The 27298-nt window shown below is 32.7% G+C and overlaps 2 protein-coding genes across 2 annotated transcripts; both read right to left on the bottom strand.

Annotated features, from left to right (window-relative positions):
• Positions 1-8230: 8230 nt before the first annotated feature.
• LOC136209186 (iridoid oxidase-like) lies at positions 8231-11223 on the bottom strand. Its single transcript, XM_066000586.1, has 2 exons — positions 10262-11223; positions 8231-8933 (listed from the first exon to the last, which is right to left on the bottom strand). Exons 1-2 carry the CDS (start codon positions 11162-11164, stop codon positions 8607-8609), a joined length of 1230 nt encoding a protein of 409 aa, XP_065856658.1. The 5' UTR covers positions 11165-11223; the 3' UTR covers positions 8231-8606.
• Positions 11224-23467: 12244 nt separating this feature from the next.
• On the bottom strand, positions 23468-26632 carry LOC136210014 (iridoid oxidase-like). The gene is made up of 2 exons (XM_066001675.1): positions 25680-26632; positions 23468-24280 (listed from the first exon to the last, which is right to left on the bottom strand). The coding sequence occupies exons 1-2, from the start codon at positions 26583-26585 to the stop codon at positions 23675-23677; spliced, it is 1512 nt and encodes a 503-aa protein (XP_065857747.1). The 5' UTR covers positions 26586-26632; the 3' UTR covers positions 23468-23674.
• Between the last annotated feature and the right edge of the window lie 666 nt (positions 26633-27298).

Below are 27298 nucleotides of genomic sequence, written 5' to 3'. Positions count from 1 at the left end.
GGACCAACTGTTGATCACTCACCTCAAGCTGATAAGCAGCCAACTCCACCACCATCCAGCTCAACTTCCATACCTGCTTCTGAGTCAAATCCAGCTGGTCAATTTGCCTATCTTAGTGCAACTCAATCTGGCCGTCGCATCGTAGAAACTGCTCAAACCCTTCTCCAGGAGTTCAACACTTCTAATGCTGCTGGATCTGTTCATCCTGAGTCATCTAACATATGATCCATCGCTCAACTTCTTAATGAAATCAAGGGGCTCAAGGATCTTATAAGTGTTATAACATCAGTTCAAACACAACAACCCAAGCAAGACCAAATTGCGAATCTGACCGAGCTGCTACTTCTCATGGTAAATCACATGGATTCGCTTGAAGGAAAAATCAACACTCTCTCAGTGGTCAATCCAGGATATGTCACTTCAGCTGAGTTGGCCCAACACTTTGCTAAGCTGACTGCAGAGCTGACCCATCTATGGTCTACGGGAAATCCTGAATCTGCCACATCTGCCGAGTTGCAAGAATGCTTTGCCAATCTGACTGCTGATCTTACTTGTACACGTGAGTTAGTTTCTTCTTCTTCTCAGTGTACAATTGACCAACTGAGTGAAGCGGTAAGTCTACTCAACGTCAACAAAGCACAGATGGATGTTGACCCCATCACTCATGAAACCCTTCTGAGCTTCTCACAAACCATCCTTCGCTCAGTACGCTACACAAATGCTCAACGACAATTCTACGACTCAGCTCTGCTCAAGATGTACCATCAATCCTTTGCTCAGCTTACTGCGTCCATCTCTTGGATCAGCAAATCTCATGAATGTCTCATCAGCATGCTGAGCAGCTCCTTACGGGTTCCTCAAACTGTTCAAGATGACTGTGTTCCAGTCATTGATGGCTTAAGTGAGAGTACAAGAAGGTTGAAGCGTTATTCAAACTCTTTGTCTGGTGCTGCTAGAAATGACACGTTCATTCCTCCTCCCTCCGATGATGGCAAAACGGGGGAGAAAAGCCAAGATGGAACTCAACACGCCGGTGGTGCATCAGGAAGTAAAGACAAAGGAAATGGCAAGTATGCTGAAGCCAGTCTGAAGAAAAAGAAGTAGTCTAGTCTAGTCTAAAATTTGTGCTTAATATTTGTGTTTTGTGTCAAGTAAATTTTATGATGAGCATCACTTTATCCAACTTGTCTTAATATCCAATTTGTCTTAATACCATATGTTGATCTGTCCAAATTGAACAAACAAATCATAATGAAACATACTCAGTATACATCTTCACACATAAGTAAACTGAAGTAATAAAATGTTTCCAAAAATGATCATTTCTGAAAACTGACCTATTAGATCTCAGAAGGTCTAGGATTGAACCTAGTCAGTACAAGTATCTTTAATTTCTCTTGGAAGATTTAGAGTTAAGTTAATAGATGCAACCCTTACGGGGGAGCAATTTCAGAAATATGAAAAATAAATCAATCATGGGGAATTTCAAAACTGAGTTCCATAATTATGCATTTTGCCAACATCAAAATGGGGGAGTTTGTTGAAACACCTTTCCACAAGATTTTGATTTGACAAAATCATCCATGATTAAGAGACAATTAAACTTAAGTGCTTTATTTTAATTGTACTAATCCGTTTGTTCAATGTTGAGTATAAATATAAATATAAAAAGATATAAAAGTAAAACAGGACAAAGTCAGCATGAGATGACAGAACAAGCTAAGTGGAAATAATACTCAGTATAGAAGTCTCATGATCAAGCTGAGTGGAAACGAACCCAGCATCAAAAGATTGAGGCTTAAAATCCAACAGAGCTAAGTGAGATAGAACTCAGCATGAGAAGCCGTCTTAACAACTGTCTTACGAAGATGAGCTAACTAAAACATAACTTAGCATAGAAGTTGCCAAAGACTATGAACAAAGTTGAGTGAATCCTCAGGACAGCATGAAAGAGTTGCTTGCAAGACGACAAAGATTGCCGACCCTCTGCGCCAATAATTGAAACCTTTGAATTACGTAAAAGACACATTCCGAGATGTATGGGTCAATGGATTATTGGTAAAGGACAACTGGCACAAAAAGACAAGTCTGCAAGATAATGACAAACCTGACATCTGAAGAAATCAGAGGAAAAGGATTGGCCTGAGAATTCTGAAGCTGACCAGAGGCTGTCTCCTAAGAGAGCCGTTTTAACATTAACGGCTACATCATTTCAAAATGATCCGATTCCAGATTTTCTCCTATGACAATCAAAATCCCTGGATCATTGTCGATTGACAAAAACAAAAAGTACAAGAGAGAAAAGATACAAAAGCACTTAGATACAAAAAGAGATCTTACACCCATCTTCCATTCTTTGTGTAAATGCTAGAGTGATTACTTGTAATCTTCTAAAGTGTTCTTTATTTGAAAAAGAACAAGTGTTTATCAATTGTAACATTGAGAGCATTGCGTTGAGTGTTTGGTTGTAAACATTCAGTGGTAGAGAAATCTAGGTGCTGGGTTGTAGCACTTAGTAGGAGTTGAGTAGACGGATAGAGGAAGGTACTCTTGCATATTCAACTGCCTTGTAATCGGTTTGTGCTCTACCTTTAAAGAGCTCAGTATTGAATTCTAAAAGCCCGGAGGACTCTAGGAACTGGACGTAGGCGGAGAGGCCGAACCAGGATAAGTGATACTGAGTAATCTCTAACCCTCTCTCAATATATATATTTGCATATGTTGTGTGAGAAGTTTACTCAGCATATAAAATTGTTTAAAGTTGACTCTGAGTAATTTCAAGTGCTGAGTTAGAAGCTGACCTCCAAGAGTGTCAATATCTAACTTACAAGTAAAACAGCATTAGTCAATATCCGGCCAAAGCTGTCTTGTAACATATCTGGCCAAGCTGACCAAAAGCTGAGTTGACAAACTCACCAAATAACTAAGTCAGCACATTAATTGAAAAAAAAAGTTATATTAGTTCCTAACCCCCCCTTGGAACTAATCACACGGGACCAACAGTCACCACAAGGGACTCTGTTTGTGCTGAATATGAGGGTGTTCAAATCTCCTAAACTGTCTTGACTAAGTGAAAGGAGAATCGAAAGGCAATGTGAGCTCCAAATGTGGTTCTCATTCCAATTCCAAATTTCTTTTCACTAGTCAAAATAGTTAAGGAGCTTTGGACCGTCAATTACAATCGAAAGGCAACACTCATCCCCCTATTTTGTAATATAACGTAGAGCTTTGCTATTCAATTCGTATGTATGTGCAAGTAGACTAAACTGACCCTTTTATAATGCTCCTTCCACTTGGGTTGTACTCGTTGTACTCTGAACTTGGTAATGAGGTTTAAGATACTAGTACCACAAGGGACTCTGTTTGTGCTGAATGCATCATAAACCTATCACCATGTTTAATGTTGTTGTTACGATATCACACCGAGTGGAAAGGAACATTGTAAAGGAACTTGTTATTCAGTTCGTATGTATATGTTTGTTATTCAGTTCGTATGTATGTGCAAGTAGACTAAACTGACCCTTTTACAATGCTTCTTCCACTTGGGTTGTACTCGTTGTACTCTGAACTTGGTAATGATGTTTATGATGCTGACACCACAAGGGACTCCGTTTGTGCTGAATGCATCATAAACCTACCATCATGTTTAATGTTGTTGTTACGATATCAAACCGAGTGGAAAGGAACATAGTAAGAGTATGGCCAATGCACATACATAACCCTTTACGTAGAGCTTGTTATTTAGTTCGTATGTATATGTATATTCTATCTAATCAAAATATATCTTATCATTTGCAAGCCATATCAGTACATGCAATTAGCCTAAATTTACCCTTTAATACATGCTTCATACATGCTCAATGACCCTTTTACAATGTTCCTTTAATACTTGATGCATGATTAAGGTATATTGTAAACGAAATGCATTCAGAATCCTTACTTATCAGCATAACTCATGTTCAAATAAAAAGGAGTCAGTTGAGTTAACATTTTCACCTTTAAGAGTATGTCTAACATGCTATAACAAGTAAATAGATTATTCAAGTAGACATGTGTATATTCAAGTGAACATGCTATAACAAGTAGACAACTTATTTGTGCATGTCTATTCCTTACTTATTCAAGACAACTTATTCCTTACTTATCAGTATAGCTCATGCTCAAATAAAAAGGAGTATGGTGATGAAGTGTATGATATGACTATGCTTCACAAACCATATGTTGTAGGCATGAACATTATTTCACTCAATGAACATTCATATCATAAGAGTATGGCCAATCACAACAACATCATACATGTAACTAATCAGCTACATGCCCAAATGAACATTCGTACACATACTCAATCAGTCTAGCTTCCTAAACAGAACATCAAACATAAACATGTTTCATACACATACACATACACATACTCAATCACTTCTAGTAGTATAAATCATAGGTGTAAGAGTATTTCCAATCACAATGAACATTCAAAGCTTTAGAGTATGCCTAATCAGTCACATGCTTAATGATCATTCATACATAAACTCTATGAGTCCTAGCTTCCTAAACAGTTATATCTAACCAATCAGTTCATACCAATCATTTCATCATCACCCACAACATCATACATATATGTAATCGTTCAGTTCAAACCCACATGACAATATATATACTAAATCAGCCTAGTTTCCTAAATCAATGAGTTCTAGGTTCCTAAACAGTACATCAAACATACTCAATCACTTCTAAAGGCATGACCAATCAGTTCAAACCAACATAACATTAATATATATTCATTAAGTTAAAGAAATCTTTCCATATGCTAAAGGCATGAACTGATTGACAATATCTTCAGTCAGTCTTCCCATGTACTGAAGCATTCTTACTATCCCTGCAAATATTATGTTCAAATAAAAAGGAATCAGATGAGTTCATACCATCTTCAGCATCAGGCACTGTATTGCCCTAGGTTAAAAAAGATAAAGACCCAAGCTTTCCAGCAGTGAATCTGAATACAATAAAATCAGTGTATCTAAGCGAGAGATCTAAACCTTTCAACGATAGGTCTGAAAATCACAAGATCCTTATTCCAGCTACTAAAATCGACATACACAAAAGTAAATCGGATGAGGAAAAGATAGAGTAAGGAACAATGATACTCTAATACATATAGGAACGGAGAAAATATGGCTTACCAGTACCGTGTTTCGAGCTCGCCCAGTGATTGCATGTTCAAATCAACCATGGAGATTGAGAGGGATGAGAGGGATGAAGCTTGCGTAACCTAAACTGGGGTTTGGGATTAGAGAGAGTGTTTATATATCACCTGAAATTTTAGTCAAACGATAGAGCGCCTAAAATTTGGTATATAGCCTTGTAAGTGAAATTTCATTTGCCACTTTTTTGTTTTCGGTATACGATGACATTCATTTATTAGAGGTGTCATCTGTTGAGCGCATCAAATTTAACGAAAACACGCGTTTTCTTTGGATGACAGGATTCTGTAATCGTAATGTCATCTGAGAATCGAGCGCATTTTTTATTTCACCTTCATATGACATTCAGTTAAAATACTGTCACGAAAAATATTCAGACGACACGAAAACAAATGTCTGTCATGTATCTTGTGTCATGTGAAAGGGAAAATGGCATAGTGGTGTATCCTGACGTGCTCTTTCGATCATCGATACACTCGGCCCAATCATTGTCAGTGAATCCAATTAGCTTGAAATTGACAACATGACTGTACCATAAACCATACTTAATTGTTCCAGCAATATAGCGCAAGATTCTTTTTGTTGCTTTAAGATGATGCCTTGAGGGAGAATGCATAAACCTCGAGTCGAGACAACCCCTACCGAATAGGCAATGTCTGGTCGGGTATGAGTTAAGTATATCAGACCTCCCAGTAAACTCATGAAATATGCTTCATCAGCTGATTTAGTCCCATCTTTGAGCTGCAATTTTTCATTCAAATTCATTGGTGTAGCTGCAACTTTGCAATTGAGCATGTTAAACTTGTTAAGAAGGTCAGTAACATATTTATTTTGAAAAACAAATATTCCATTAGCAACTTGTTTCACTTTCAGACCAAGAAAATAGTGCAACTCACCCAAATCTGACATATCAAATTTTTCCCTCATACGTACTTTAAATTCTTCAACAATGGAAGAACAACAACCCAAGTAAATGATATCATCGACATATAAGCAGACAATGAGAAAATTGTTACCAGATTACTTCAAATAGAGCGTGGGCTCATTTTTTCTTCTTTCAAAGCCACTCTCTTGAAAGTATGAATCGATCTTGCTATACCAAGCACGTGGGGCTTGCTTTAAGCCATAAAGAGCTTTCCTCAACTTGTACACTTTTTATTCTTGACCGTGAACAACAAAACCTTCCATTTGGATAATGATAAGGGTCAAAAAACCCTATCTTTGGGTACGGTTTTAGGACGGTTTTTAGCTTAGTTTTACGAATAACCGAGCAATTCTCGCATTTATATGCTTTTGTGTGAGTTAGTTAGAAATTGTATATGTTTTATGTACTTTTCGTGGTTTAGGCTCGTTTTCTGATCATTTTAGGCAAATATGGCCAAATTAGCATCTACGTTAAGTTTCAATTATCTTTTATGGCTAATTGGTCCGTCAAAAGTCGCACCAAACGGAGTATTTACTCAAAACAAGCGATTGACGGGTCAATCTAGCCTCGGAACTAATGTTATTTGGAGTTTACGTGCGCGTGTGGGTTAAAACAGGAACAAGTTGGGCGAAAATTACGTTCGGGACATCCGGCAGTCGCACAAGGCGTTCTGGGCACTCCCGCTAGTATATGAGGATGGAATTTATATCAACTAGATGTGAATAATGTTTTTTGACATTGAGAATTGCATGAAGAAGTTTACATGACATTGCCACCTAGATTTATAGAAGTTAAAACCAATGATCAGGTATATGAACTAAGTAAGTTATTATATGGTTTAAAAGAAGCAAGTAGACAATGGTCAGACAAACTTGCTAAGGTTACATGAATGTAAGTATGAAAAGTTTCCTTTTGACCATTCTCTATTTATTCAAAGAACATAAATTCTTTAACTATGTTAGTAGTATATGTAAATGATAATCATTATGATAGGGAATGATATACATGAAATAAAATTTTGTTAAAAGTTTTCTGGATAAAAAGTTTAAGATTAAGGATCTTAATTAGTATTTTAAAATTCTTTATAAGGCTTCAAATAAAATATTATACTACAATTGTTAGCAGAAACATGTTGTTTGAGGTGCAAATCAACTGATACACTCATGGACCAGTCTGTGAAGTTGTACAAAGAAGACGACAAGCATTAGAGGATAAACAATAGTACAAAAAGCTAGCTAGTTAGGAAGCTGATATACTTAGCCAATGCCAAACCTTACATATGTTTTATGGTTAACATATTAAGTCAATTCCTTGACTATCCCACAGATTATCATATGCAGACAAGGTCTATTTTATCCCAACAATTCAAAGCTACAATTAAACGTTTTTAGTGATGCAAATTGGGGAAGTTGTGTGGTACTCAAAGGTCTGTTACTATTTTTTTTCTTCTGTTTTTTTATTAATAGTATATGGAAAATCAAGAAGCAAAATTTTAGATCGAAGCTTTCGTAAAGTAGAATATAGAGCTCTTGCACTCATCGCTTATGGGGTTCAGTGGTTTTCGTACAACCTATATATTTCATTAGAGTTCATCATACACAAGAAGTTACTATATTTTGTGATAATAAGTATGCTATCTATAATAAAGAATAAGATTTTCAGTTAGTTTCATATATTTTCAGTTGTAACTCTACATAGGTGAAACTAGATTCGATTTGTCAATTAGTTAATTAACTAAGTAATCATGTTAGGTTAGTTTGAAACGTCTTTTCGCTTTCTTATATAAAGTGCAGAAAGTTAGTAGTGTATTTACTTTTTATTTTCTATTCTTATTCAATGAAGCATTAATTCATTTTTATAATTTCTCTACTTGTTTTCTCATTTCTGGTAGCAATTAGAATAACAAATAACATGTAACAAAAAAAAAACAAATACCAAATAATATTAGTTGAGCCAAACATACAACAATAACAATAAATAGTAACAACATCGGCTGAACAAAATAAACACTAAAATAAGCTTTTAACAATATAGAACTTTATTTCTCTAATTAATAGAGAATATAAGAAAGAAATAATAGTTTGAAACAACAACATATGATAGCATACAATTCAATGTACATTATTAAAGGAAACACAAGATAATAACTCAAAATGAGGAAATTAAATGAAAATGCATAAGCCTTCCTCTAATCACAATCGTTATTCCATCATTTTCTTCATCTTTGGTATAGCTTTCAAAGGTACAAGCTTCTTAATAGTAAACCCCAAGTTCTCTTTCATATCTGTTGCCTCCGGATGAAACTCCCAATCAAAACTATGAAGCAAAGATGCTACTGTGAGATGAAGTATGCGATGTGCTAATGCCATTCCCACACATATCCTTCTTCCAGATCCAAATGGAATCAATTCAAAGTTTTGTCCTTTGTAATCAATATTAGAGCCTAAAAATCTTTCTGGCTTGAAACACAATGGATCCTCTCAAGCTTCTGCGTCTCTTCCTATTGCCCAAGCATTTACAAAGACTTGTGTTTCTTTGTGTATAACATATCCCATGAATTTTGTTTCTTCTGTTGTGTTCCGTGGAACTAGTAGTGGAGCTACTGGATGTAATCTCATTGATTCTTTAATCACAGCCTGTAAATATGGCAATTCATCCACGTCAGACTCTTCAACTTTTCTTCTGGATCCAATGACTCGATTAAGCTCTTCTTTAACTCTTTTCATTGATTCTGGGTTACGGAATAGCTCTGCCATTATCCACTCAATAGTTCCACTTGTAGTATCTGTTCCAGCAAAAAATATTTCCTGAAGATACATAACATATAAATCTTGGTTTAGGCTATTTAGTATTCAATTGTAAACACTTAAAGTTAACGAGATATTTATACATTTATGGTAAACATCCAAACTATATAAATCTTGTTTACTCTATTTAGTATTCGTGCGTTAGACCAATAAGTTGATGTCATATCTAATATTTTAATGTCTAGGGTTATAAATTATAGTTAGGATATTTATATTTTAGGGTATAGAATTTTATATAAATAAATAATTGAAAATATGTAACTAATTATTACACAATGTTAATTTAGCCTACTGCACAGGTACGTGGTGCGTTAGACATAAAATAAACTCTCTCTCCATTTTGTATTTCTTTTTATAATAGTTTTGTAGTTGAAGCGGGTTCTTTTTTCTTTCTAAAACACCTTTCAAACAAGCGATGTTATATCCACTAATTACATTGATGGATTACACAATTCCAAAACTCATCCCTCTAGTTTTGAAATTGATACTAGAAGTTAAATTGTGTAATTCAATGTAGTGTTACTTCATCTAAGTACATACATATACTCACATATATTGTGAAATATAGATTGAATATAATTTTTTTTTTTAAATATCCGTCATAATTGGAAAATTCATCCACGTTAGGTAGATGAATTTCAGAATTCTGTTCTCCGCTCATATAAGTCGCGATGCACCCCTTCTCTGTTTAAAAGGCCTTTTGAATAATAAAAAATACTAGAGTTTTAAAAATATTTGAAGGCCTAATACATCAAAAGGTCCCTGAACTTGTCCAAAATAGTAGATTGGCTTTCTAAACTTTGTAAGTGCCTCACCAGCTCCTTAAACTTGCTTATTGCGTATTACTAGCTCTCTAAACTTATCCATAAAAGTATATTAGCTCCCTGAACTTTGCAAGTGTCTCACGAACTCCCAAAACTTGCTTATTCTGTAACAACTAAATAAAAAAACCAGAATATTAACTCTCGATCCTCATCCATTCAATCTTTCAATGCAACACCAACTCTTATAATAGGTTGAAAGATAAGAGAAGCGAAAAAATTACTTCTCGAATAGATGAAGACGTATTGTTAGAATTTAGGTTTAATAAGTTTTTGTATTTCGTTGTTACAAAATAAGCAAGTTTAGGAAGTTGGTGAGACACTTGCAAAGTTCAGGGAGTTAATATACTTTTATAGACAAGTTTACGGCGCCGATGATACGAAATAAGTAAGTTTAGGGAGTTGTTATTTTGGACAAGTTCAATGTGTGTATTAGGCCATATTTGAAAAAACAAACACAACATGAAATAGTTTGAATTTATACCACAATATTGTTAAAATAATTACCATTATGATTATGTGCATATTTTGAGTTGACATCTTATCATCAGCTTGAAACTCCAAAACAGAATCCAAAAAGTCCTTAGTCTCTCTTTCTTTTCTTGATTTTCCTTCTTCAATCCTTTCATTCATAAACTTCTCCATTACATTCATAGTTCTTACCAACGCCATTTCAATGTTCTTCCTAACCCTCTGCAGATCAAACACTTTCAATAACGGGAAGAAGTCAGCCAGATTAGGCTTCCCACTCCATTTTACGAACTCATCCAATGCATCAAAGAACTCAGAACCTTCTTCAGAATGAGAATCTACTAAATCCCTGGAAAAAACAAGGTTTCCGATCAAGTTAAATGTCATAACAAAAACATACCTAGATAACACTATTTCTCCTGATTCTCCTCTAGAACGAGCTTCTGCTGCATCTTCCTCGATGAATCTTATCATCCTGTCCACGCATTTTCGCCGAATATTAGCAGATTCTATTACTTTCTTGCCGGTTGTGAGCTCAAGTGTGACTAAACGGCGAAGCATCCGCCAATCGGAGCCGTACCGGGAGAAAGCAAGAGATCCTTTGTTGTAGTTACGAGCAGTTAAAGCATCAGGAACTTTTCTGTCGGAAAATGGAACGTCGTGATTTTTGAAAAGATGTTCAGCTGCTTTGGCGGATTGAATAACAAGTGTGTTAGTGAATCCAAGTCTCAACCAAATTAGTGGGCCGTATTTGAACCTAAGTTCGTATAAACTCCGATGTGGGAGGTTTCCGAGATTGAAGATGTTGCCGACGATTGGCCACGCCGGTGGCCCTGGTGGTCGGTGCTTGCTACCAGTTCTTGATTTCCAGTTCAAAATAAGAGTTATTAAACATAGAAGAGCAAAGCAAGCAAGAAAATCACTAAAGCTCCACTCCATTTTCGCTCTCTTCCGGTTTTCCTTTTTCCTTAAATTTGAGAGACCCTGAGTACACAATTTCCCGATTAACATGGGTTTAATGTTTAAAAAATTACTGATTTAGGTATCCGTGACATGTCATTAATATTATTCTTGTTGAATGACGTGTCATGTTTAGTGATTATTGGACACTAAAAATTAATTATTTATAGGGGAAAGTTCAAATAAAACCTCTGTAGTTTCACTAATTTTCAGATAAAGGACTGTGGTTTACTTTTTGTCAAAACGATGATTGAGGTTTCGCACTTTTAATAATACTATTAAAACTATCTTTAACGACCTGAAAATGAAAATTTTCAAGAATTAAAGTTGTTCAATGTCATATTTTCTATGGAACTACATTTTCGATTTTAGAAAATCATCTTTTTTGGAACTTTCTCTCTCTTTACCAAACATCATCTAAATAATCTCGAAATAAAAAAGTTGAAGAATTAAAGTTGCTTAGAATATTAGTAGTTCTTAAAATATGTCATTTTTGAAGTTGTTAAGGGTGATTTTGATAGTATCAATCGAAAAAGTCCTTATTTTGCTAAAGTTGAAAACCTCAGTCCTCGTTTTGACAAAAAGTAAACCACAGTCCTTTATCTGAAAATTAGTGAAACCCCATGGGTTTTATTTGAACTTTACCCTTATTTATATTATTTATAGAGATTACACATAAATTTTGATTTTGAATTAATTTTGAATTTGATTTCTGCTACCAAAATGACGCTAGTGGGACGACTTCGTTTTGTATTACAAATATCAAAAGAAAAATTGAAACCTACATCTAACCTTCTTCCATTTTGGGCCGCATCTATATGAAAGTTCAAATATCTCTTTGTTAGCAACAATGGAGTTTGGGTAAACTCTAAAAATAAAAAATTAAATACATGAAGGTTTATATATTTCTAGATCTCAGTGGGAACAAGTGTCCTCATTATTCCTACTGTAGATCCGTCCCTGGATACAAGGTTAGAATTAAAGAAAACTTATGGGTTTTAGGTAATGAAAATGTTCACAGAGAAAACTAATTATTTTCTAATAACTAGATAATAGAGTGAAGGATGATATATGAAAGACAATAGAACCAATATTTACTCATCTTGTGAAGAGTATTTTTCTTTATCCCCAAATCCTTAATAATAAAATAATTAGCATAAAATTCAATAGAAATATTATTAAAAGTAACCAAAAACTGACTTTAAGAGATAGAAAAGGAAGGAAAAATTTATTTTTTCTCAATTTTTTTTCAATAAAAAAACTTTAAGAGTTTTATATTAATTAAGAAGACAATTAAAAGAGAGACACCTTGATGAAAACTCTTATCAATAGTTACTTCTCATGTCCTTGTTTTATAGGAATTGTAAGATTTTCCAAATTAATTGAAGATTTAGGGCCTGTTTGGTTCAGCTGTTGCGGTTTCTGTTAGCGGTTTGCAGTTGCAGTAAGTTGTTTGCTGTTTGCAGTTGCAGTAAGCTGTTAGCTGTTTAATTACTAGTGTGTGGTAAAATTATATTGAACTGCTGCTGTTCGGATTTAAAATGTCTAAAATGAACATGTTTTAAATTAATCAACGATGAAATTATAAAAGGAAAAATGTGAAAAAATACCTATAATGTTTACAACTATGAATAATTTTACTCTTAACGTCTAAACTGGTGCAATTTTAGCCATAACGCTAGCAGCTAAGAGCAATTTTACCACTAACATTGACAAGTTGGGTCGATTTCAAATATTATTAGAAAATATAGATATTTTATTTCTTATTCTACAGCAATTGCACATATCAGTAGTTTTAAAAAAGAGATTTCATTTTTTTTTGTGATTTAATAATAAAATTAAAAATTAATATTTATAAATTCAGTGAAATATTTGAATTCTTTTGTCTAACTCGTACAAAAGACAATATTTTTTTATTTTCTTAAATTTTTTTATGTCTAATCATATGTTTATGATCTGTTACTAACGATGATAAAATGGTATGTGAAGTGTAGATGACAATATTCATGACCAAGAATGCAGTTTGATAAATTATTTCTCAAATTGACCCAACTTGTCAATGTCAGGGGTAAAATTGATTTTGGCTGCCAACAATAGGAGTATAATTGCATCATTTTAGACGTTAGAGGTAAAATTGCTCCTAGCTATAAATGTTAGGGGTATTTTTGCATCTTATCCTATTATAAAAGGTTTAAGGTGCAAAAATACCCCTAACGTTTTGGACCAGGAGCAATTTTACCCCTAACGTCTAAAATGGTGCAATTTTACCCCTAACATTCGAAGCCAAGAGCAATTTTACCAATAACGTTGATAAATTGGGTCAATTTCAGGCACTATTATAAAATACAGATATTTTTGTTTCTTATTCTGCACCAATTGCATAACAATTCATTTTAAAAAAATGATTTCATGTTTTTTATAATTTAATAATAGAATTTGAGATTAATATTTATAAATTCGGCGAATTTTTTGAATTTTTTTTGTCTAATTCGTCCAAAAAGGCAGTATATGTATATATATATATATATATATATATATATATATATATATATATATATAATATATATATATATATCACATCCTAACGTATGTTTGTGATTTGTTACTGATAAAATGACACACGTGTGAAATGTAGATGACAAGATTCTTGACCGAGAAGACAGTTTGATGAATTATTTCTCAAATTAACCCAATTTATCAACGTTAGGGGTAAAATTGCTCTTGGCTATCAACGTTAGGGGTAAAATTGCACCATTTTAGACGTTAGGGGTAAAATTGCTCCTGACCCAAAACGTTAGGGGTATTTTTGCACCTTAACCCATTATAAAATAAAAAATATGTTACACAAATTAATAAAAATAATCTATATAAAAAATAAAAAATTTATTGAACGCAACAAAACATTGTTCTTGTAATGATTTTGTAGAAATATAAATAATATTAAAGAATAAACATATTTTGTGGAAATAAAAAGGATAATTTTATCAATAACAAATAACTACAAACAGCTGTTTATGAAAAGCTTCAAATAGGAGCTTTTCGTGAAACGCTCCAAAACGCTGCAGATTTTAGAAAAAATACTAAACGTTGCGGTTATATAACCTAACCAAACGCTATTTTTCATGCGGTTTTGAGTGAAACGCTAAACGCTCATCCGAAAAGCTAAAACAAACACCCTCTTAGTGAACCGTTGCAATCATATCTATAATTCATGGTTATTGAGTTGGATCGGAATAAAATCAAAGGTGCAGTCCATTTTAGGGGTGTTTGTTTTAGCTTTACTAATAAGCATTTTGAGTTTCATATCAAACAGTAGAAAGTATAACTTTTGATTAGATTTATAAAACAACAGTATTTAACATTTTTTTTAATGGAAACATCAACTTTTTGGAGTTAAAAAAATGAGCTTTTTGTGAACAACTATTTGCATTTATTTGATATTTTTATCTAACACACTATTTAGTCATCGTATTTTAATAAGACATTGTTTAGTTCTTAATTTTTGTTCTATTTAACAGTTCTGCCCTTCACATATTTGAATTATTAAACAGTTTAGTCCATTTTTAAGAGACTAAACTATTGCTATAGTAAAAATTAATGATTAAGCAGTGTATTATTAATATATGAGAACCAAACAGTGTATTAGGTAAAAATATAGGGACTAATAAATTATATCTCCTACATATTTTATATACTAACAGCAACAGTTAATATTTATTTGTTTTTACTTTTTTTTTTGGATCAATTTCATTTTTTATCCTTCTACTTGTATATTTTTAATTTTTTTCCTCAATTTTTTTTAACAAATTGTACATTTTTATTTTCATTTTGATCATTATACTTATTTAGTTATACTTTTTTATGCCTAGACTAATTTCATTTTTTATCCTTGTACTTATTTATTTTTACTTTTTTTCCTTGAAAAATAATTTTGACCAATTTTTTTCTTGATCATATTATTCCGTTTTAGTATTTATTTTTAATTATTTTAAAATGATTATTTTCTTTTTAAAATATAATGTTTATGTATTTTCTTTGATTTCAATGGTTCAAGTAATTGTTTTTAATTTTTATATTTACATCTGATTAATTTATTAATGCAAACACATGTATGCATAAAATTTATTGTTAACAACAATCTGCAACTCTGATTTATTACCTCATTTGAACAAAACGGCCACAAGGAGAATAAAAAATATATAAAAGAATTAAAGACCATTCCATTCTTTTCTTGTTTTTTTTTTCTTGATTTTATTCTGAAATCCATTGGCAAACCAAACACCCCTCAGTGGTTATAGCAAACCCTAATCACCTATCTAATTATAAATCCAGTTTATTCCAATTACAAACAAATATTTATTCAGCCAAAGTGGAATATATATATATATATATATATATATATATAAACATAATGTATTTGTTGAGAGAGATTATTCTCTATCCTTCAAAGCTACTATAATAAATTAATAATAACATACATTCTAATAGAATTATGTCACTGTATATGATATATATGATAGGTAGGGTATATCTTGTCACCATTAATATAGCTGGACAAATTTCAATAATGGTGGATGAATTCTTATATATATATTTTTCTTTTTGTAAGGATGATTTAAATGTCAATATGGGCAATAAAAGGAAAAAGACAATATCTGATTTCTCACGTGCCTTTAACATCAGATGAAAAAGGAAGAAAGAGAAAAACCAATGCCTTCACAGCCATTAATTTGGAATATGAACACTTTATTAATTTCATTTCAATAATGATTACTTATAAAATAAACTAAATTTAAAAATATTATTAAAAACACTATTGGTTTCTTAAAATGATTAATTTTTTGAAATAAGTATTTTTCCTACATATTAATGCAAGGAGGTTATTGTTTTATTTTCAAAATTTTTACTCAAAATAGTGTTTGGTTCATTTTATAAAACAGTAATTACAGTTAAACCTCGATAAATGAATGTTCGATAAAGTAATAATCTCGTTTATATAATAAATTCTTTCGGTCCCGACTTGGGTCAATAGACTAAAGTAATAACCTCGCTAAATGCATTAAGTAATAAAAGCATTTAAATCCTTAAAGGCTCAATGAAAATATAAAGTAATAATTATTGAATTACATACAAAATATATATATAAAAACCTTTACCCTAAGTCTCTTTACCCTAAACATTTATTTATATATATCAAACTTTTGCTGCACCCATGCTTGCATATCTTTTTGGCTAATAGTTGGATGCTTCTTCTTATGCTTACAAATTGCACTCCTCATTTTGTTAGTTAAAGTTGATTTTTTAGTCATTTCAAATGATGAGAATCCATTCGAGAAGAAAAGAATGTGTACTCTATCTTTTATAGCTAAATACTAAACCTTTTCATTTGCTATGTACATGAACTTAGTTTTAAATGCATTAAGTTTCACCAAAAAAAATTAAACGTCTCTAGATTCAAGTAATACTTTAATTGATGTCTTTTGATTTTTCTTACCACACACAATATATGCATTTTACAATGAAAAATTATCTATAAAATAATAAATATTGATTTATCGATAAATGAATAATTTATTCATTTATCGATAAATAAATAATCTCGCTTAATGAATATTTTTTTTCCGGTCCCAAGGATATGCATTTATCGAGGTTTTACCGTATTTATTGTTTTGATGGAATCATTAGCTTTTTAGATTTTATCAACATTACTATTTGGTTTAAAGGCTAGCTAATAGTTGTTATTGCAGTTTACAATTACTTGTTTGATGTTGCAGTGAACTGTTTGCAGTTGATGTTGGCCATTTATTATTAACTGATTGATTATTAGTATCACAATTTTAAGCAAAATAAAAAAGTAAAAAGTAAAATAGATACTAGAGTAAAATTCTACATGGAGTATAGAGGTTCAAGGTAGTAAAGGGTGAGAATTGGAATAAAAAACTTTAGGGGTTGGATAATGAGATTAGAAAAGTTAGATGCAAACTCAAATTTTAAAATGGTAAGGTGAATGATTAAATTAATAAAACAACTGACAAAAGAAATGAAATCTTATATTTCCCTTTATATTTCCTGAAACACCTAAAACAAACGCGCCTAACTATAAATATATAGCTAATCCACACTTAACCTAACATAATATATAAAAGTAGTATTGCTCTAAGTTCGCAGATTCTCGGTTCTCCTCCCGAACAACTTCGACATAGGAGTCATATGTGATTGTAAATATCGTCCCAGTGCAATAATCTCAATGGACTATATTTCAAGAAATAACTCCATTACTCGTGTAGTTTATATTCAGATTATATTTATAATCTCATAGGCCTTCAAGATAACCTACAAGCTAGACATAATTAGAGGAGCCACCAACGATATGCGTAAGACCCGATGATGAAATTCTTCAACGGAGATCTTTGTACGGATGTCCTAAATAGAACTTATGAGATGCTCTATAGAGGATTGAGAAGAAACCAAGATAATACCTAGGAGTGGGACATTAGAAGTACGTACAAATATCCTTAAGGGGATGGTTTGAACCCCTATTTCATCATCCCTTAACCCACTAACGAAAAAAACATCCCTTAACCCAAAACTCTAATTTCATTACTTTCTTTTATGGTGCCACTGATATCAAGCAGCCATGGGGAAGATGAATTTTCGAGCCGGACGAAAAGCTTCCTCCAAGTCTCGATATGACATGACACTTCCAGCAAACGATCTCGCGCCACTAGCAACCAAATCTACAGGTCCACCTTTTTCGTTGCTCTGCCGTCAACCGATTATAACTGCAATTTGGTGTTTATCGAGATCGGAATGAGATTTATTTGATGTATTTGATTATTTTGATTTAGGTGATGGGAGACCCGTATGGATTTAGTGCGCAGCTTAAGAAGAGACCTACTGAGTTCCGTCTTGACGATGACTAGTTCAATTTCACTTCAATTTGACGGTCACTAGTTCAATTTCACTTCAATTTGGAGCCGATGAAGATGATGAGGTTCAGTTCTTCCTAAATACTCCAGTTGATGCTGAATTTTTTTTTCCAATTCTGATTTCCATTAATGCAGGTTTTTGGTTTTCTCACTTTATACCTTTTTTATTATTAGGAAACGTTGTGATTATCGCAGTAGTTTTACACTGAATTTTTTGTCAGTTCTATTGTACAGATATTTGGTTAGCCTATTGAGTATGGTTTTGACAAGTGACAAAAACGCAAGCAACACTAGGGAGAAGAACATTTTTTTATCTTCGATTTTTGCAGGTGTCAGTCTTTATTCCTCAGTGCGTCCGCTTGAAGATGGTAACTTTACAGTGAAATCAACAGCTGGTGACATCCACTCAATAATGGAATGGTGAACGACTTTGTTCAAGAATTTAAGAGGAAGAATACAAAAGATATCTCTCGAATTCCTTATTTATTAAATTGTTCATGTTTTATTTTAGGATTTTAATCCATATTGTAATTTCTTTTTTATTTTTTAAAAAGAATTGATATTGTAATTTCAAAATGTATATTAAATGAGAATAAATATTTTACAATTCCATAGATTTTACGTAGCCAATAAAAAATTATACATTTAATGACGAAATGATTATTATCAGTATTATTTCATTAAAAATCTACAATAGATATTCTGTCATCTTAACTATGTTTTTTATGACAAAATGAGGTTTTGTTAGTTCTATTTACTTTTTACAACAATATTATATTTTTAGTGACAACCAAATATCATAATTATAAGTTAATACAATTCTATAATTTCAATCCTGTATTGAAATTCGCCACTTTAACTATATATTTAGATGACGAAAAATAAATTATGTCATTTAAATATTAACTATTTATGACGAAAAATGAATTATGTCATTTAAATATTAACTATTCATGACGAAATAAAGTTTTATGTGACAAAACAGATGTAATAATAGTGACAAAATGAGCGTTACCAAAACAAAAAAGTATAGTGACACATCTTCTTATTCGTCATATAAAAATAAACAATTTATGACAAAGGTAGAATTTGTCATATATACATAATACCACGCTCTTACCATGACGATCATTGTCACGATAATTTTTTGTCATCTATTGTATATTGTGACGAAAATTCATGTTTTCATGATAATTTTCGTGCGTCACAAAAGATCAAATTTCTTGTAGTGTAATAAGTAAACAGCTTATTCAAGTAGACATGTGTATATTCAAGTGAACATGCTATAACAAGTAGACAACTTATTCGTGCATGTCTATTCCTTACTTATTCAAGACAACTTATTCCTTACTTATCAGTATAGCTTATGCTCAAATAAAAAGGAGTATGGTGATGAAGTGTATGATATGACTATGCTTCACAAACCATATGTTGTAGGCATGAACATTATTTCACTCAATGAACATTCATAGCATAAGAGTATGGCCAATCACAACAACATCATACATGTAACTAATCATCTACATGCCTAAATGAACATTCGTACACATACTCAATCAGTCTAGCTTCCTAAACAGAACATCAAACATAAACATATTTCATACACATACACATACTCAATCACTTCTAGCAGTATAAATCATAGGTGTAAGAGTATTGCCAATCACAATGAACATTCAAAGTTTTAGAGTATGTCTATTCAGTCACATGCTTAATGATCATTCATACATAAACTCTGTGAGTCTTAGCTTCCTAAACAGTTATATCTAACCAATCAGTTCATACCAATCATTTCATCATCACCCACAACATCATACATATATGTAATCGTTCAGTTCAAACCCACATGACAATATATATACTAAATCATCCTAGTTTCCTAAATCAATGAGTTCTAGGTTCCTAAACAGTACATCAAACATACTCAATCACTTCTAAAGGCATGACCAATCAGTTCAAACCAACATAACATTAATATATATTCATTAAGTTAAATAAATCTTCCCATATGCTAAAGGCATGAAGTGATTGACAATCTCTTCAGTCAGCCTTCCCATGTACTGAAGCATTCTTACTATCCCTGCAAATATTATGTTCAAATAAAAAGGAATCAGATGAGTTCATACCATCTTCAGCATCAGGCACTGTATTGCCCTAGGTTAAAAAAATATAAAGACCCAAGCTTTCCAACAGTGAATCTGAATACAATAAAATCAGTGTATCTAATCGAGATATCTAAATCTTTCAACGATAGGTCTGAAAATCACAAGATCCTTATTCCAGCTGCTAAAATTGACATACACAAAAGTAAATCGGATGAGGAAAAGATAGAGTAAGGAACAATGATACTCTAATACATATAGGAACGGAGAAAATATGCCTTACCAGTACCGTGTTTCGAGCTCACCCAGTGATTGCATGTTCAAATCAACCATGGAGATTGAGAGGGATGAGAGGGATGAAGCTTGCGTAACCTAAATTGGGGTTTGGGATTAGAGAGAGGGTTTATATATCAACTGAAGTCAAACGATAGAGTGCCTAAAATTTGGTATATGGCCGCGTAAGTGATATTTCATTTGCCGCTTTTTTGTTAGAGGTGCCATCTATTGAGCGCATCAAATTTATTAGAGGTGTCATCTGTTGAGCGCATCAAATTTAACGAAAACACGCATTTTCTTTGGATAACAAGATTCTGTAATCGTAATGTCATATAAGAATCGAGCGCATTTTTTATTTCACCTTCAGATGACATTCAGTTAAAATACTGTCACGAAAAATGTTCAGACGACACGAAAACAAATGTCTGTCATGTATCTTGTGTCATGTGAAAGGAAAAATGGCAAATTGGTGTATCAGGACGTGCTCTTCCGATCATCGATACACTCGGCCCAATCATTGTCAGTGAATCCAATTAGCTTGAAATTGACAACATGACTGTACCATAAACCATACTTAATTGTTCCAGCAATATAGCGCAAGATTCTTTTTGCTGCTTCAAGATGATGCCTTGAGGGAGAATGCATAAACCTCGAGACAACCCCTACCGAATAGGCAATGTCTGGTCGAGTATGAGTTAAGTATATCAGACCTCCCAGTAAACTCATGAAATATGCTTCATCAGCTGATTTAGTCCCATCTTTGAGCTACAATTTTTCATTCAAATTCATTGGTGTAGCTGCAACTTTGCAATTGAGCATGTTAAACCTGTTAAGAAGGTCAGTAGCATATTTATTTTGAAAAACAAATATTCCATCAGCAACTTGTTTCACTTTCAGACCAAGAAAATAATGCAACTCACCCAAATCTGACATATCAAATTTTTCCCTCATACATACTTTAAATTCTTCAACAATGGAAGAATAAGAACCCAAGTAAATGATATCATCGACATATAAGCAGACAATGAGAAAGTTGTTACCAGATTTCTTCAAATAGAGCGTGGGCTCATTTTTTCTTCTTTCAAAGCCACTCTCTTGAAAGTATGAATCGATATTGTTATACCAAGCACGTGGGGCTTGCTTTAAGTCATAAAGAGCTTTCCTCAACTTGTACACTTTTTCTTCTTGACCGTGAACAACAAAACCTTCCAGTTGGATAATGATAGGGGTAAAAAAAACCATGTCTTTGGGTACGGTTTTAGGACGGTTTTTAGCTTAGTTTTACGAATAAGCGAGCAATTCTCGCATTTATATGCTTTTGTGTGAGTTAGTTAGAAATTGTATATGTTCTATGTACTTTTCGTGGTTTAGGCTCGTTTTATGATCATTTTAGGCAAATATGGCCAAATTAGCATGTACGTTAAGTTTCAATTATCTTTTATGACTAATTGGTCCGCCAAAAGTCGCACCAAACGGAGTATTTACTCAAAACAAGTGATTGACGGGTCAATCTAGCCTCGGAACTAATGTTATTTGGAGTTTACGTGCATGTGTGGGTTAAAACAGGAACAAGTCGGGCGAAAATTGCGTTTCGGGACATTCAGCAGTCGCACAAGGCGTTCTGGGCACTCCTGCTAGTATATGAGGATGGAATTTATATCACCTAGATGTGAATAATGTTTTTCGACATTGAGAATTGCATGAAGAAGTTTACATGACATTGCCACCTAGATTTATAGAAGTTAAAACCAATGATCAGGTATATGAACTAAGTAAGTTATTATATGGTTTAAAAGAAGCAAGTAGACAATGGTCAGACAAACTTGCTAAGGCATTACATGAATGTAAGTATGAAAAGTTTCCTTTTGACCATTCTCTATTTATTCAAAGAACATAAATTCTTTAACTATGTTAGTAGTATATGTAGATGATAATCATTATGATAGGGAATGATATACATGAAATAAAATTTTGTTAAAAGTTTTCTGGATAAAAAGTTTAAGACTAAGGATCTTAATTAGTATTTTAAAATTCTTTATAAGGCTTCAAATAAAATATTATACTACAATTGTTAGCAGAAACATGTTCTTTGAGGTGCAAATCAACTGATACACTCATGGACCAGTCTGTGAAGTTGTACAAAGAAGACGACAAGCATTAGAGGATAAACAATAGTACAAAAAGCTAGCTAGTTAGGAAGCTGGTATACTTAGACAATGCCAAACCTTACATATGTTTTATGGTTAACACATTAAGTCAATTCCTTGACTATCCCACAGGTTATCATATGCAGACATTGCACAGGGTATTGAGAAGGCTCCAACACAAGGTCTATTTTATGCCAACAATTCAAAACTACAATTAAACGTTTTTAGTGATGCAAATTGGGGAAGTTGTGTGGTACTCAAAGGTCTGTTACTATTTTTTTCTGTTTTTTTATTAATAGTATATGGAAAATCAAGAAGCAAAATTTTAGATGGAAGCTTTCGTAAAGTAGAATATAGAGCTCTTGCACTCATCGCTTATGGGGTTCGGTGGTTTTCGTACAACCTATATATTTCATTAGAGTTCATCATACACAAGAAGTTACTATATTTTGTGATAATAAGTATGCTATCTATAATAAAGAATAAGATTTTCAGTTAGTTTCATATATTTTCAGTTGTAACTCTACATAGGTGAAACTATATTCGATTTGTCAATTAGTTAATTAACTAAGTAATCATGTTAGGTTAGTTTGAAACGTCTTTTCGCTTTCTTATATAAAGTGCAGAAAGTTAGTAGTGTATTTACTTTTTATTTTCTATTCTTATTCAATGAAGCATTAATTCATTTTCATAATTTCTCTACTTGTTTTCTCATTTCTGGTAGCAATTAGAATAAAAAATAGCATGTAACAAAAAAAATAACAAATAGCAAATAATATTAGTTGAGGCAAACATACAACAATAACAATAAATAGTAACAACATCGGCTGAACAAAATAGACACTAAAATAAGCTTTTGACTATGTAGAACTTTATTTCTCTAATTAATAGAGAATATAAGAAAGAAATAATAGTTTGAAACGACAACATATGATAGCATACAATTCAATGTACATTATTAAAGGAAACACAATATAATAACTCGAAATGAGGAAATTAAATGAAAATGCAGAAGCCTTCCTCTAATCACAATCGTTATTCCATCATTTTCTTCATCTTTGGTATAGCTTTCAAAGGTACAAGCTTCTTAATAGTAAACCCTAAGTTCTCTTTCATATCTGTTGCCTCTGGATGAAACTCCCAATCAAAACTATGAAGCAAAGATGCTACTGTGAGATGAAGTATGCGATGAGCTAATGCCATTCCCACACATATCCTTCTTCCAGATCCAAATGGAATCAATTCAAAGTTTTGTCCTTTGTAATCAATATTAGAGTCTAAAAATCTTTCTGGCTTGAAACACAATGGATCCTCCCAAACTTCTACGTCTCTTCCTATTGCCCAAGCATTTACAAAGACTTGTGTTTCTTTGGGTATAACATATCCCATGAATTTTGTTTCTTCTGTTGTGTTCCGTGGAACTAGTAGTGGAGCTACTGGATGTAATCTCATTGATTCTTTAATCACAGCCTGTAAATATGGCAATTCATCCACGTCAGACTCTTCAACTTTTCTTCTGGATCCAATGACTCGATTAAGCTCTTCTTTAACTCTTTTTATTGATTCTGGGTTACGGAATAGCTCTGCCATTATCCACTCAATAGTTCCACTTGTAGTATCTGTTCCAGCAAAAAATATTTCCTGAAGATACATAACATATAAATCTTGGTTTAGGCTATTTAGTATTGAATTGCAAACACTTAAAGTTAATGAGATATTTATACATTTATGGTAAATATCCAAACTATATAAATCTTGTTTACTCTATTTAGTATTCATGCGCTAGACCAATAAGTTGATGTCATATCTAATATTTTAATGTCTAAGGTTATTATTTTATTGTTTGGATTTATATTTTAGGGTATAGAATTTTATATAAATAAATAATTGAAAATATGTAACTAATTATTACACAATGTTAATTTAGCCTACTGCACAGGTACGTGGTGCGTTAGACATAAAATAAACTCTCTCTCCATTTTGTATTTCTTTTTATAATAGTTTTGTAGTTGAAGCGGGTTCTTTTTTCTTTCTAAAACACCTTTCAAACAAGCGGTGTTATATCCACTAATTACATCGATGAATTACACAATTCCAAAACTCGTCCCTCTAGTTTTGAAATTGATACTAGAAGTTAAATTGTATAATTCAATGTAGTGTTACTTCATCTAAGTACATACATATACTCACATATATTGTGAAATATAGATTGAATATAATTTTTTTTTAAATATCCGTCATAATTCGAAAACTCATCCGCCTTAGGTAGATGAATTTCGGAATTGTGTTCTCCACTCATATAAGCCGCGATGCACCCCTTCCTCCGTTTAAAAGGCCTTTTGAATAATAAAAAAATACTAGAGTTTCAAAAATATTTAAGGCCTAATACATCAAAAGGTCCCTGAACTTGTCCAAAATAGTAGATTGGCTCTCTGAACTTTGCAAGTGTCTCACCAGCTCCCTAAACTTGCTTATTTCGTATTACTAGCTCCCTAAACTTATCCATAAAAGTATATTAGCTACATGAACTTTGCAAGTGTCTCACCAACATCCCAAAGTTACTTATTCTGTAATAACTAAATACAAAAACTTATTAAACCTAAATTCTAACAATACGTCTTCATCTATTCGAGAGGTAATTTTTTTGCTTCTCTTATCTTTCAACCTATTATAAGAGTTAGTGTTTCATTGAAAGATTGAATGGATAAGGATCGAGAGTTAATATTCTGGTGTTTGTATTTAGGTTTAATAAGTTTTTGTATTTAGTTGTTACAGAATAAGCAAGTTTGGGGAGTTCGTGAGACACTTGCAAAGTCCAGGGAGCTAATCTACTTTTATGGACAAGTTTAGGGAGCAGGTGATACGAAATAAATAAGTTTAGGGAGCTGGTGAAACACTTGCAAAGTTGAAGAAGCCAATCTATTATTTTGAACAAATTCAATGACTGGTAATGACTGGTAATGTATTAGGCCATATTTGAAAAAACAAACACAACATGAAATAGTTTGAATTTATACCACAATATTGTTAAAATAATTACCATTATGATTATGTGCATATTTTGAGTTGACATCTTATCATCAGCTTGAAACTCCAAAACAGAATCCAAAAAGTCCTTAGTCTCTCTTTCTTTTCTTGATTTTCCTTCTTCAATCCTTTCATTCATAAACTTCTCCATTACATTCATAGTTCTTACCAACGCCATTTCAATGTTCTTCCTAACCCTCTGCAGATCAAACACTTTCAATAACGGGAAGAAGTCAGCCAGATTAGGCTTCCCACTCCATTTTACGAACTCATCCAATGCATCAAAGAACTCAGAACCTTCTTCAGAATGAGAATCTACTAAATCCCTGGAAAAAACAAGGTTTCCGATCAAGTTAAATGTCATAACAAAAACATACCTAGATAACACTATTTCTCCTGATTCTCCTCTAGAACGAGCTTCTGCTGCATCTTCCTCGATGAATCTTATCATCCTGTCGACGCATTTTCTCCGAATATTAACAGATTCGGTTACTTTCTTGCCGGTGGTGAGCTCAAGTGTGACTAAACGGCGAAGCATCCGCCAATCGGAGCCGTACCGGCAGAGAGCAAGAGATCCTTTGTTGTAGTTACGAGTAGTTAAAGCGTCGGGAACTTTTCTGTCAGAAAATTGAACGTCGTGATTTTTGAATAGATGTTCAGCTGCTTTAGCGGATTGAATTACAAGGGTGTTAGTGAACCCGAGTCTCAACCAAATTACTGGACCGTACTTGAACCTAAGTTCGTATAAACTCCGGTGTGGGAGGTTTCCGAGATTGAAGATGTTGCCGATGATTGGCCACGCTGGTGGTCCTGGTGGTCGGTGCTTGGCAGCAGTTCTTGAATGTCTCCGGTTCAGAATCAGAGTTATTAAACAAAGAAAAACAAAGCAAGCAAGAATATCACTAAAGCTCCACTCCATTTTGTTTACAGACTTTTTTTTTTTTCAGTTGATGCTAAAAGAATAAATTAGTTGTAGGAAATTTTATAACATGGGGATTAGACGATACATCAGTTGTCAAGTACTTGTCCTAAGTAGTAGGCCCCAAACTTTTGTTTGAACCCCAAAAAAAAAAAAAATTTACTACACTTGGACAAGTACTTTCAATAATTATAAGCATCTTCAACTTTTTTTTTTTAATAATCTATCACACATTTATATTTAACATTAAATTAGTTTTAAAAATTTAACACGCATCTAAATTGGTTCATTCGGACCTCTTACACGCAAAATCGTTGACTTGTCAATTTTTACAGACGAGGTCGATGTGCGTGTAGCTATAGAAAAAATAAAATTATATTAGTTCGTTCTGTGTGTCACTTCATATGTCAAAGATGACAAATCAATAATTTTATGTGTAGAAAATCTGAATGAGCCAACTTTAGGTATGTGATACGTTTTTAATATCCACTATATGTGGTGATAGGTTTTTAAAACGAACTACATATGTGATAGGTTATTAAAAAGTCAATGTGTCAATAGGCAAAACTTGCCAAGTTTAAGGGTGTTATATTTCAAAATGCTCACCACATACAAAAAAGAATATATCAAATAAATAAATAATTAGAAACTTTTAAAAATTAGAACCAGTTGAAATATTAAATTTAATAAATGCATTGAGATAAAATATATAT

The sequence above is a fragment of the Euphorbia lathyris genome, chromosome 10 (genome assembly GCF_963576675.1).
Source record: "Euphorbia lathyris chromosome 10, ddEupLath1.1, whole genome shotgun sequence".
Lineage (NCBI taxonomy): Eukaryota > Viridiplantae > Streptophyta > Magnoliopsida > Malpighiales > Euphorbiaceae > Euphorbia > Euphorbia lathyris.
Note: the sequence above shows the minus strand (reverse complement) of the source record. Positions and strands in the feature narration are given on the sequence as shown.

Excerpts from the sequence above, each read along its gene's own strand:
- LOC136209186 (XM_066000586.1), bottom strand. The coding sequence starts at position 11,164 with ATGGAGTGGAGCTTTAGTGATTTTCTTGCTTGCTTTGCTCTTCTATGT. Across the intron at positions 8,934-10,261 it reads ATATGCACATAATCATAATG|GAAATATTTTTTGCTGGAAC; the intron begins GTAATTATTTTA and ends ATGTATCTTCAG.
- LOC136210014 (XM_066001675.1), bottom strand. The coding sequence starts at position 26,585 with ATGGAGTGGAGCTTTAGTGATATTCTTGCTTGCTTTGTTTTTCTTTGT. Across the intron at positions 24,281-25,679 it reads ATATGCACATAATCATAATG|GAAATATTTTTTGCTGGAAC; the intron begins GTAATTATTTTA and ends ATGTATCTTCAG.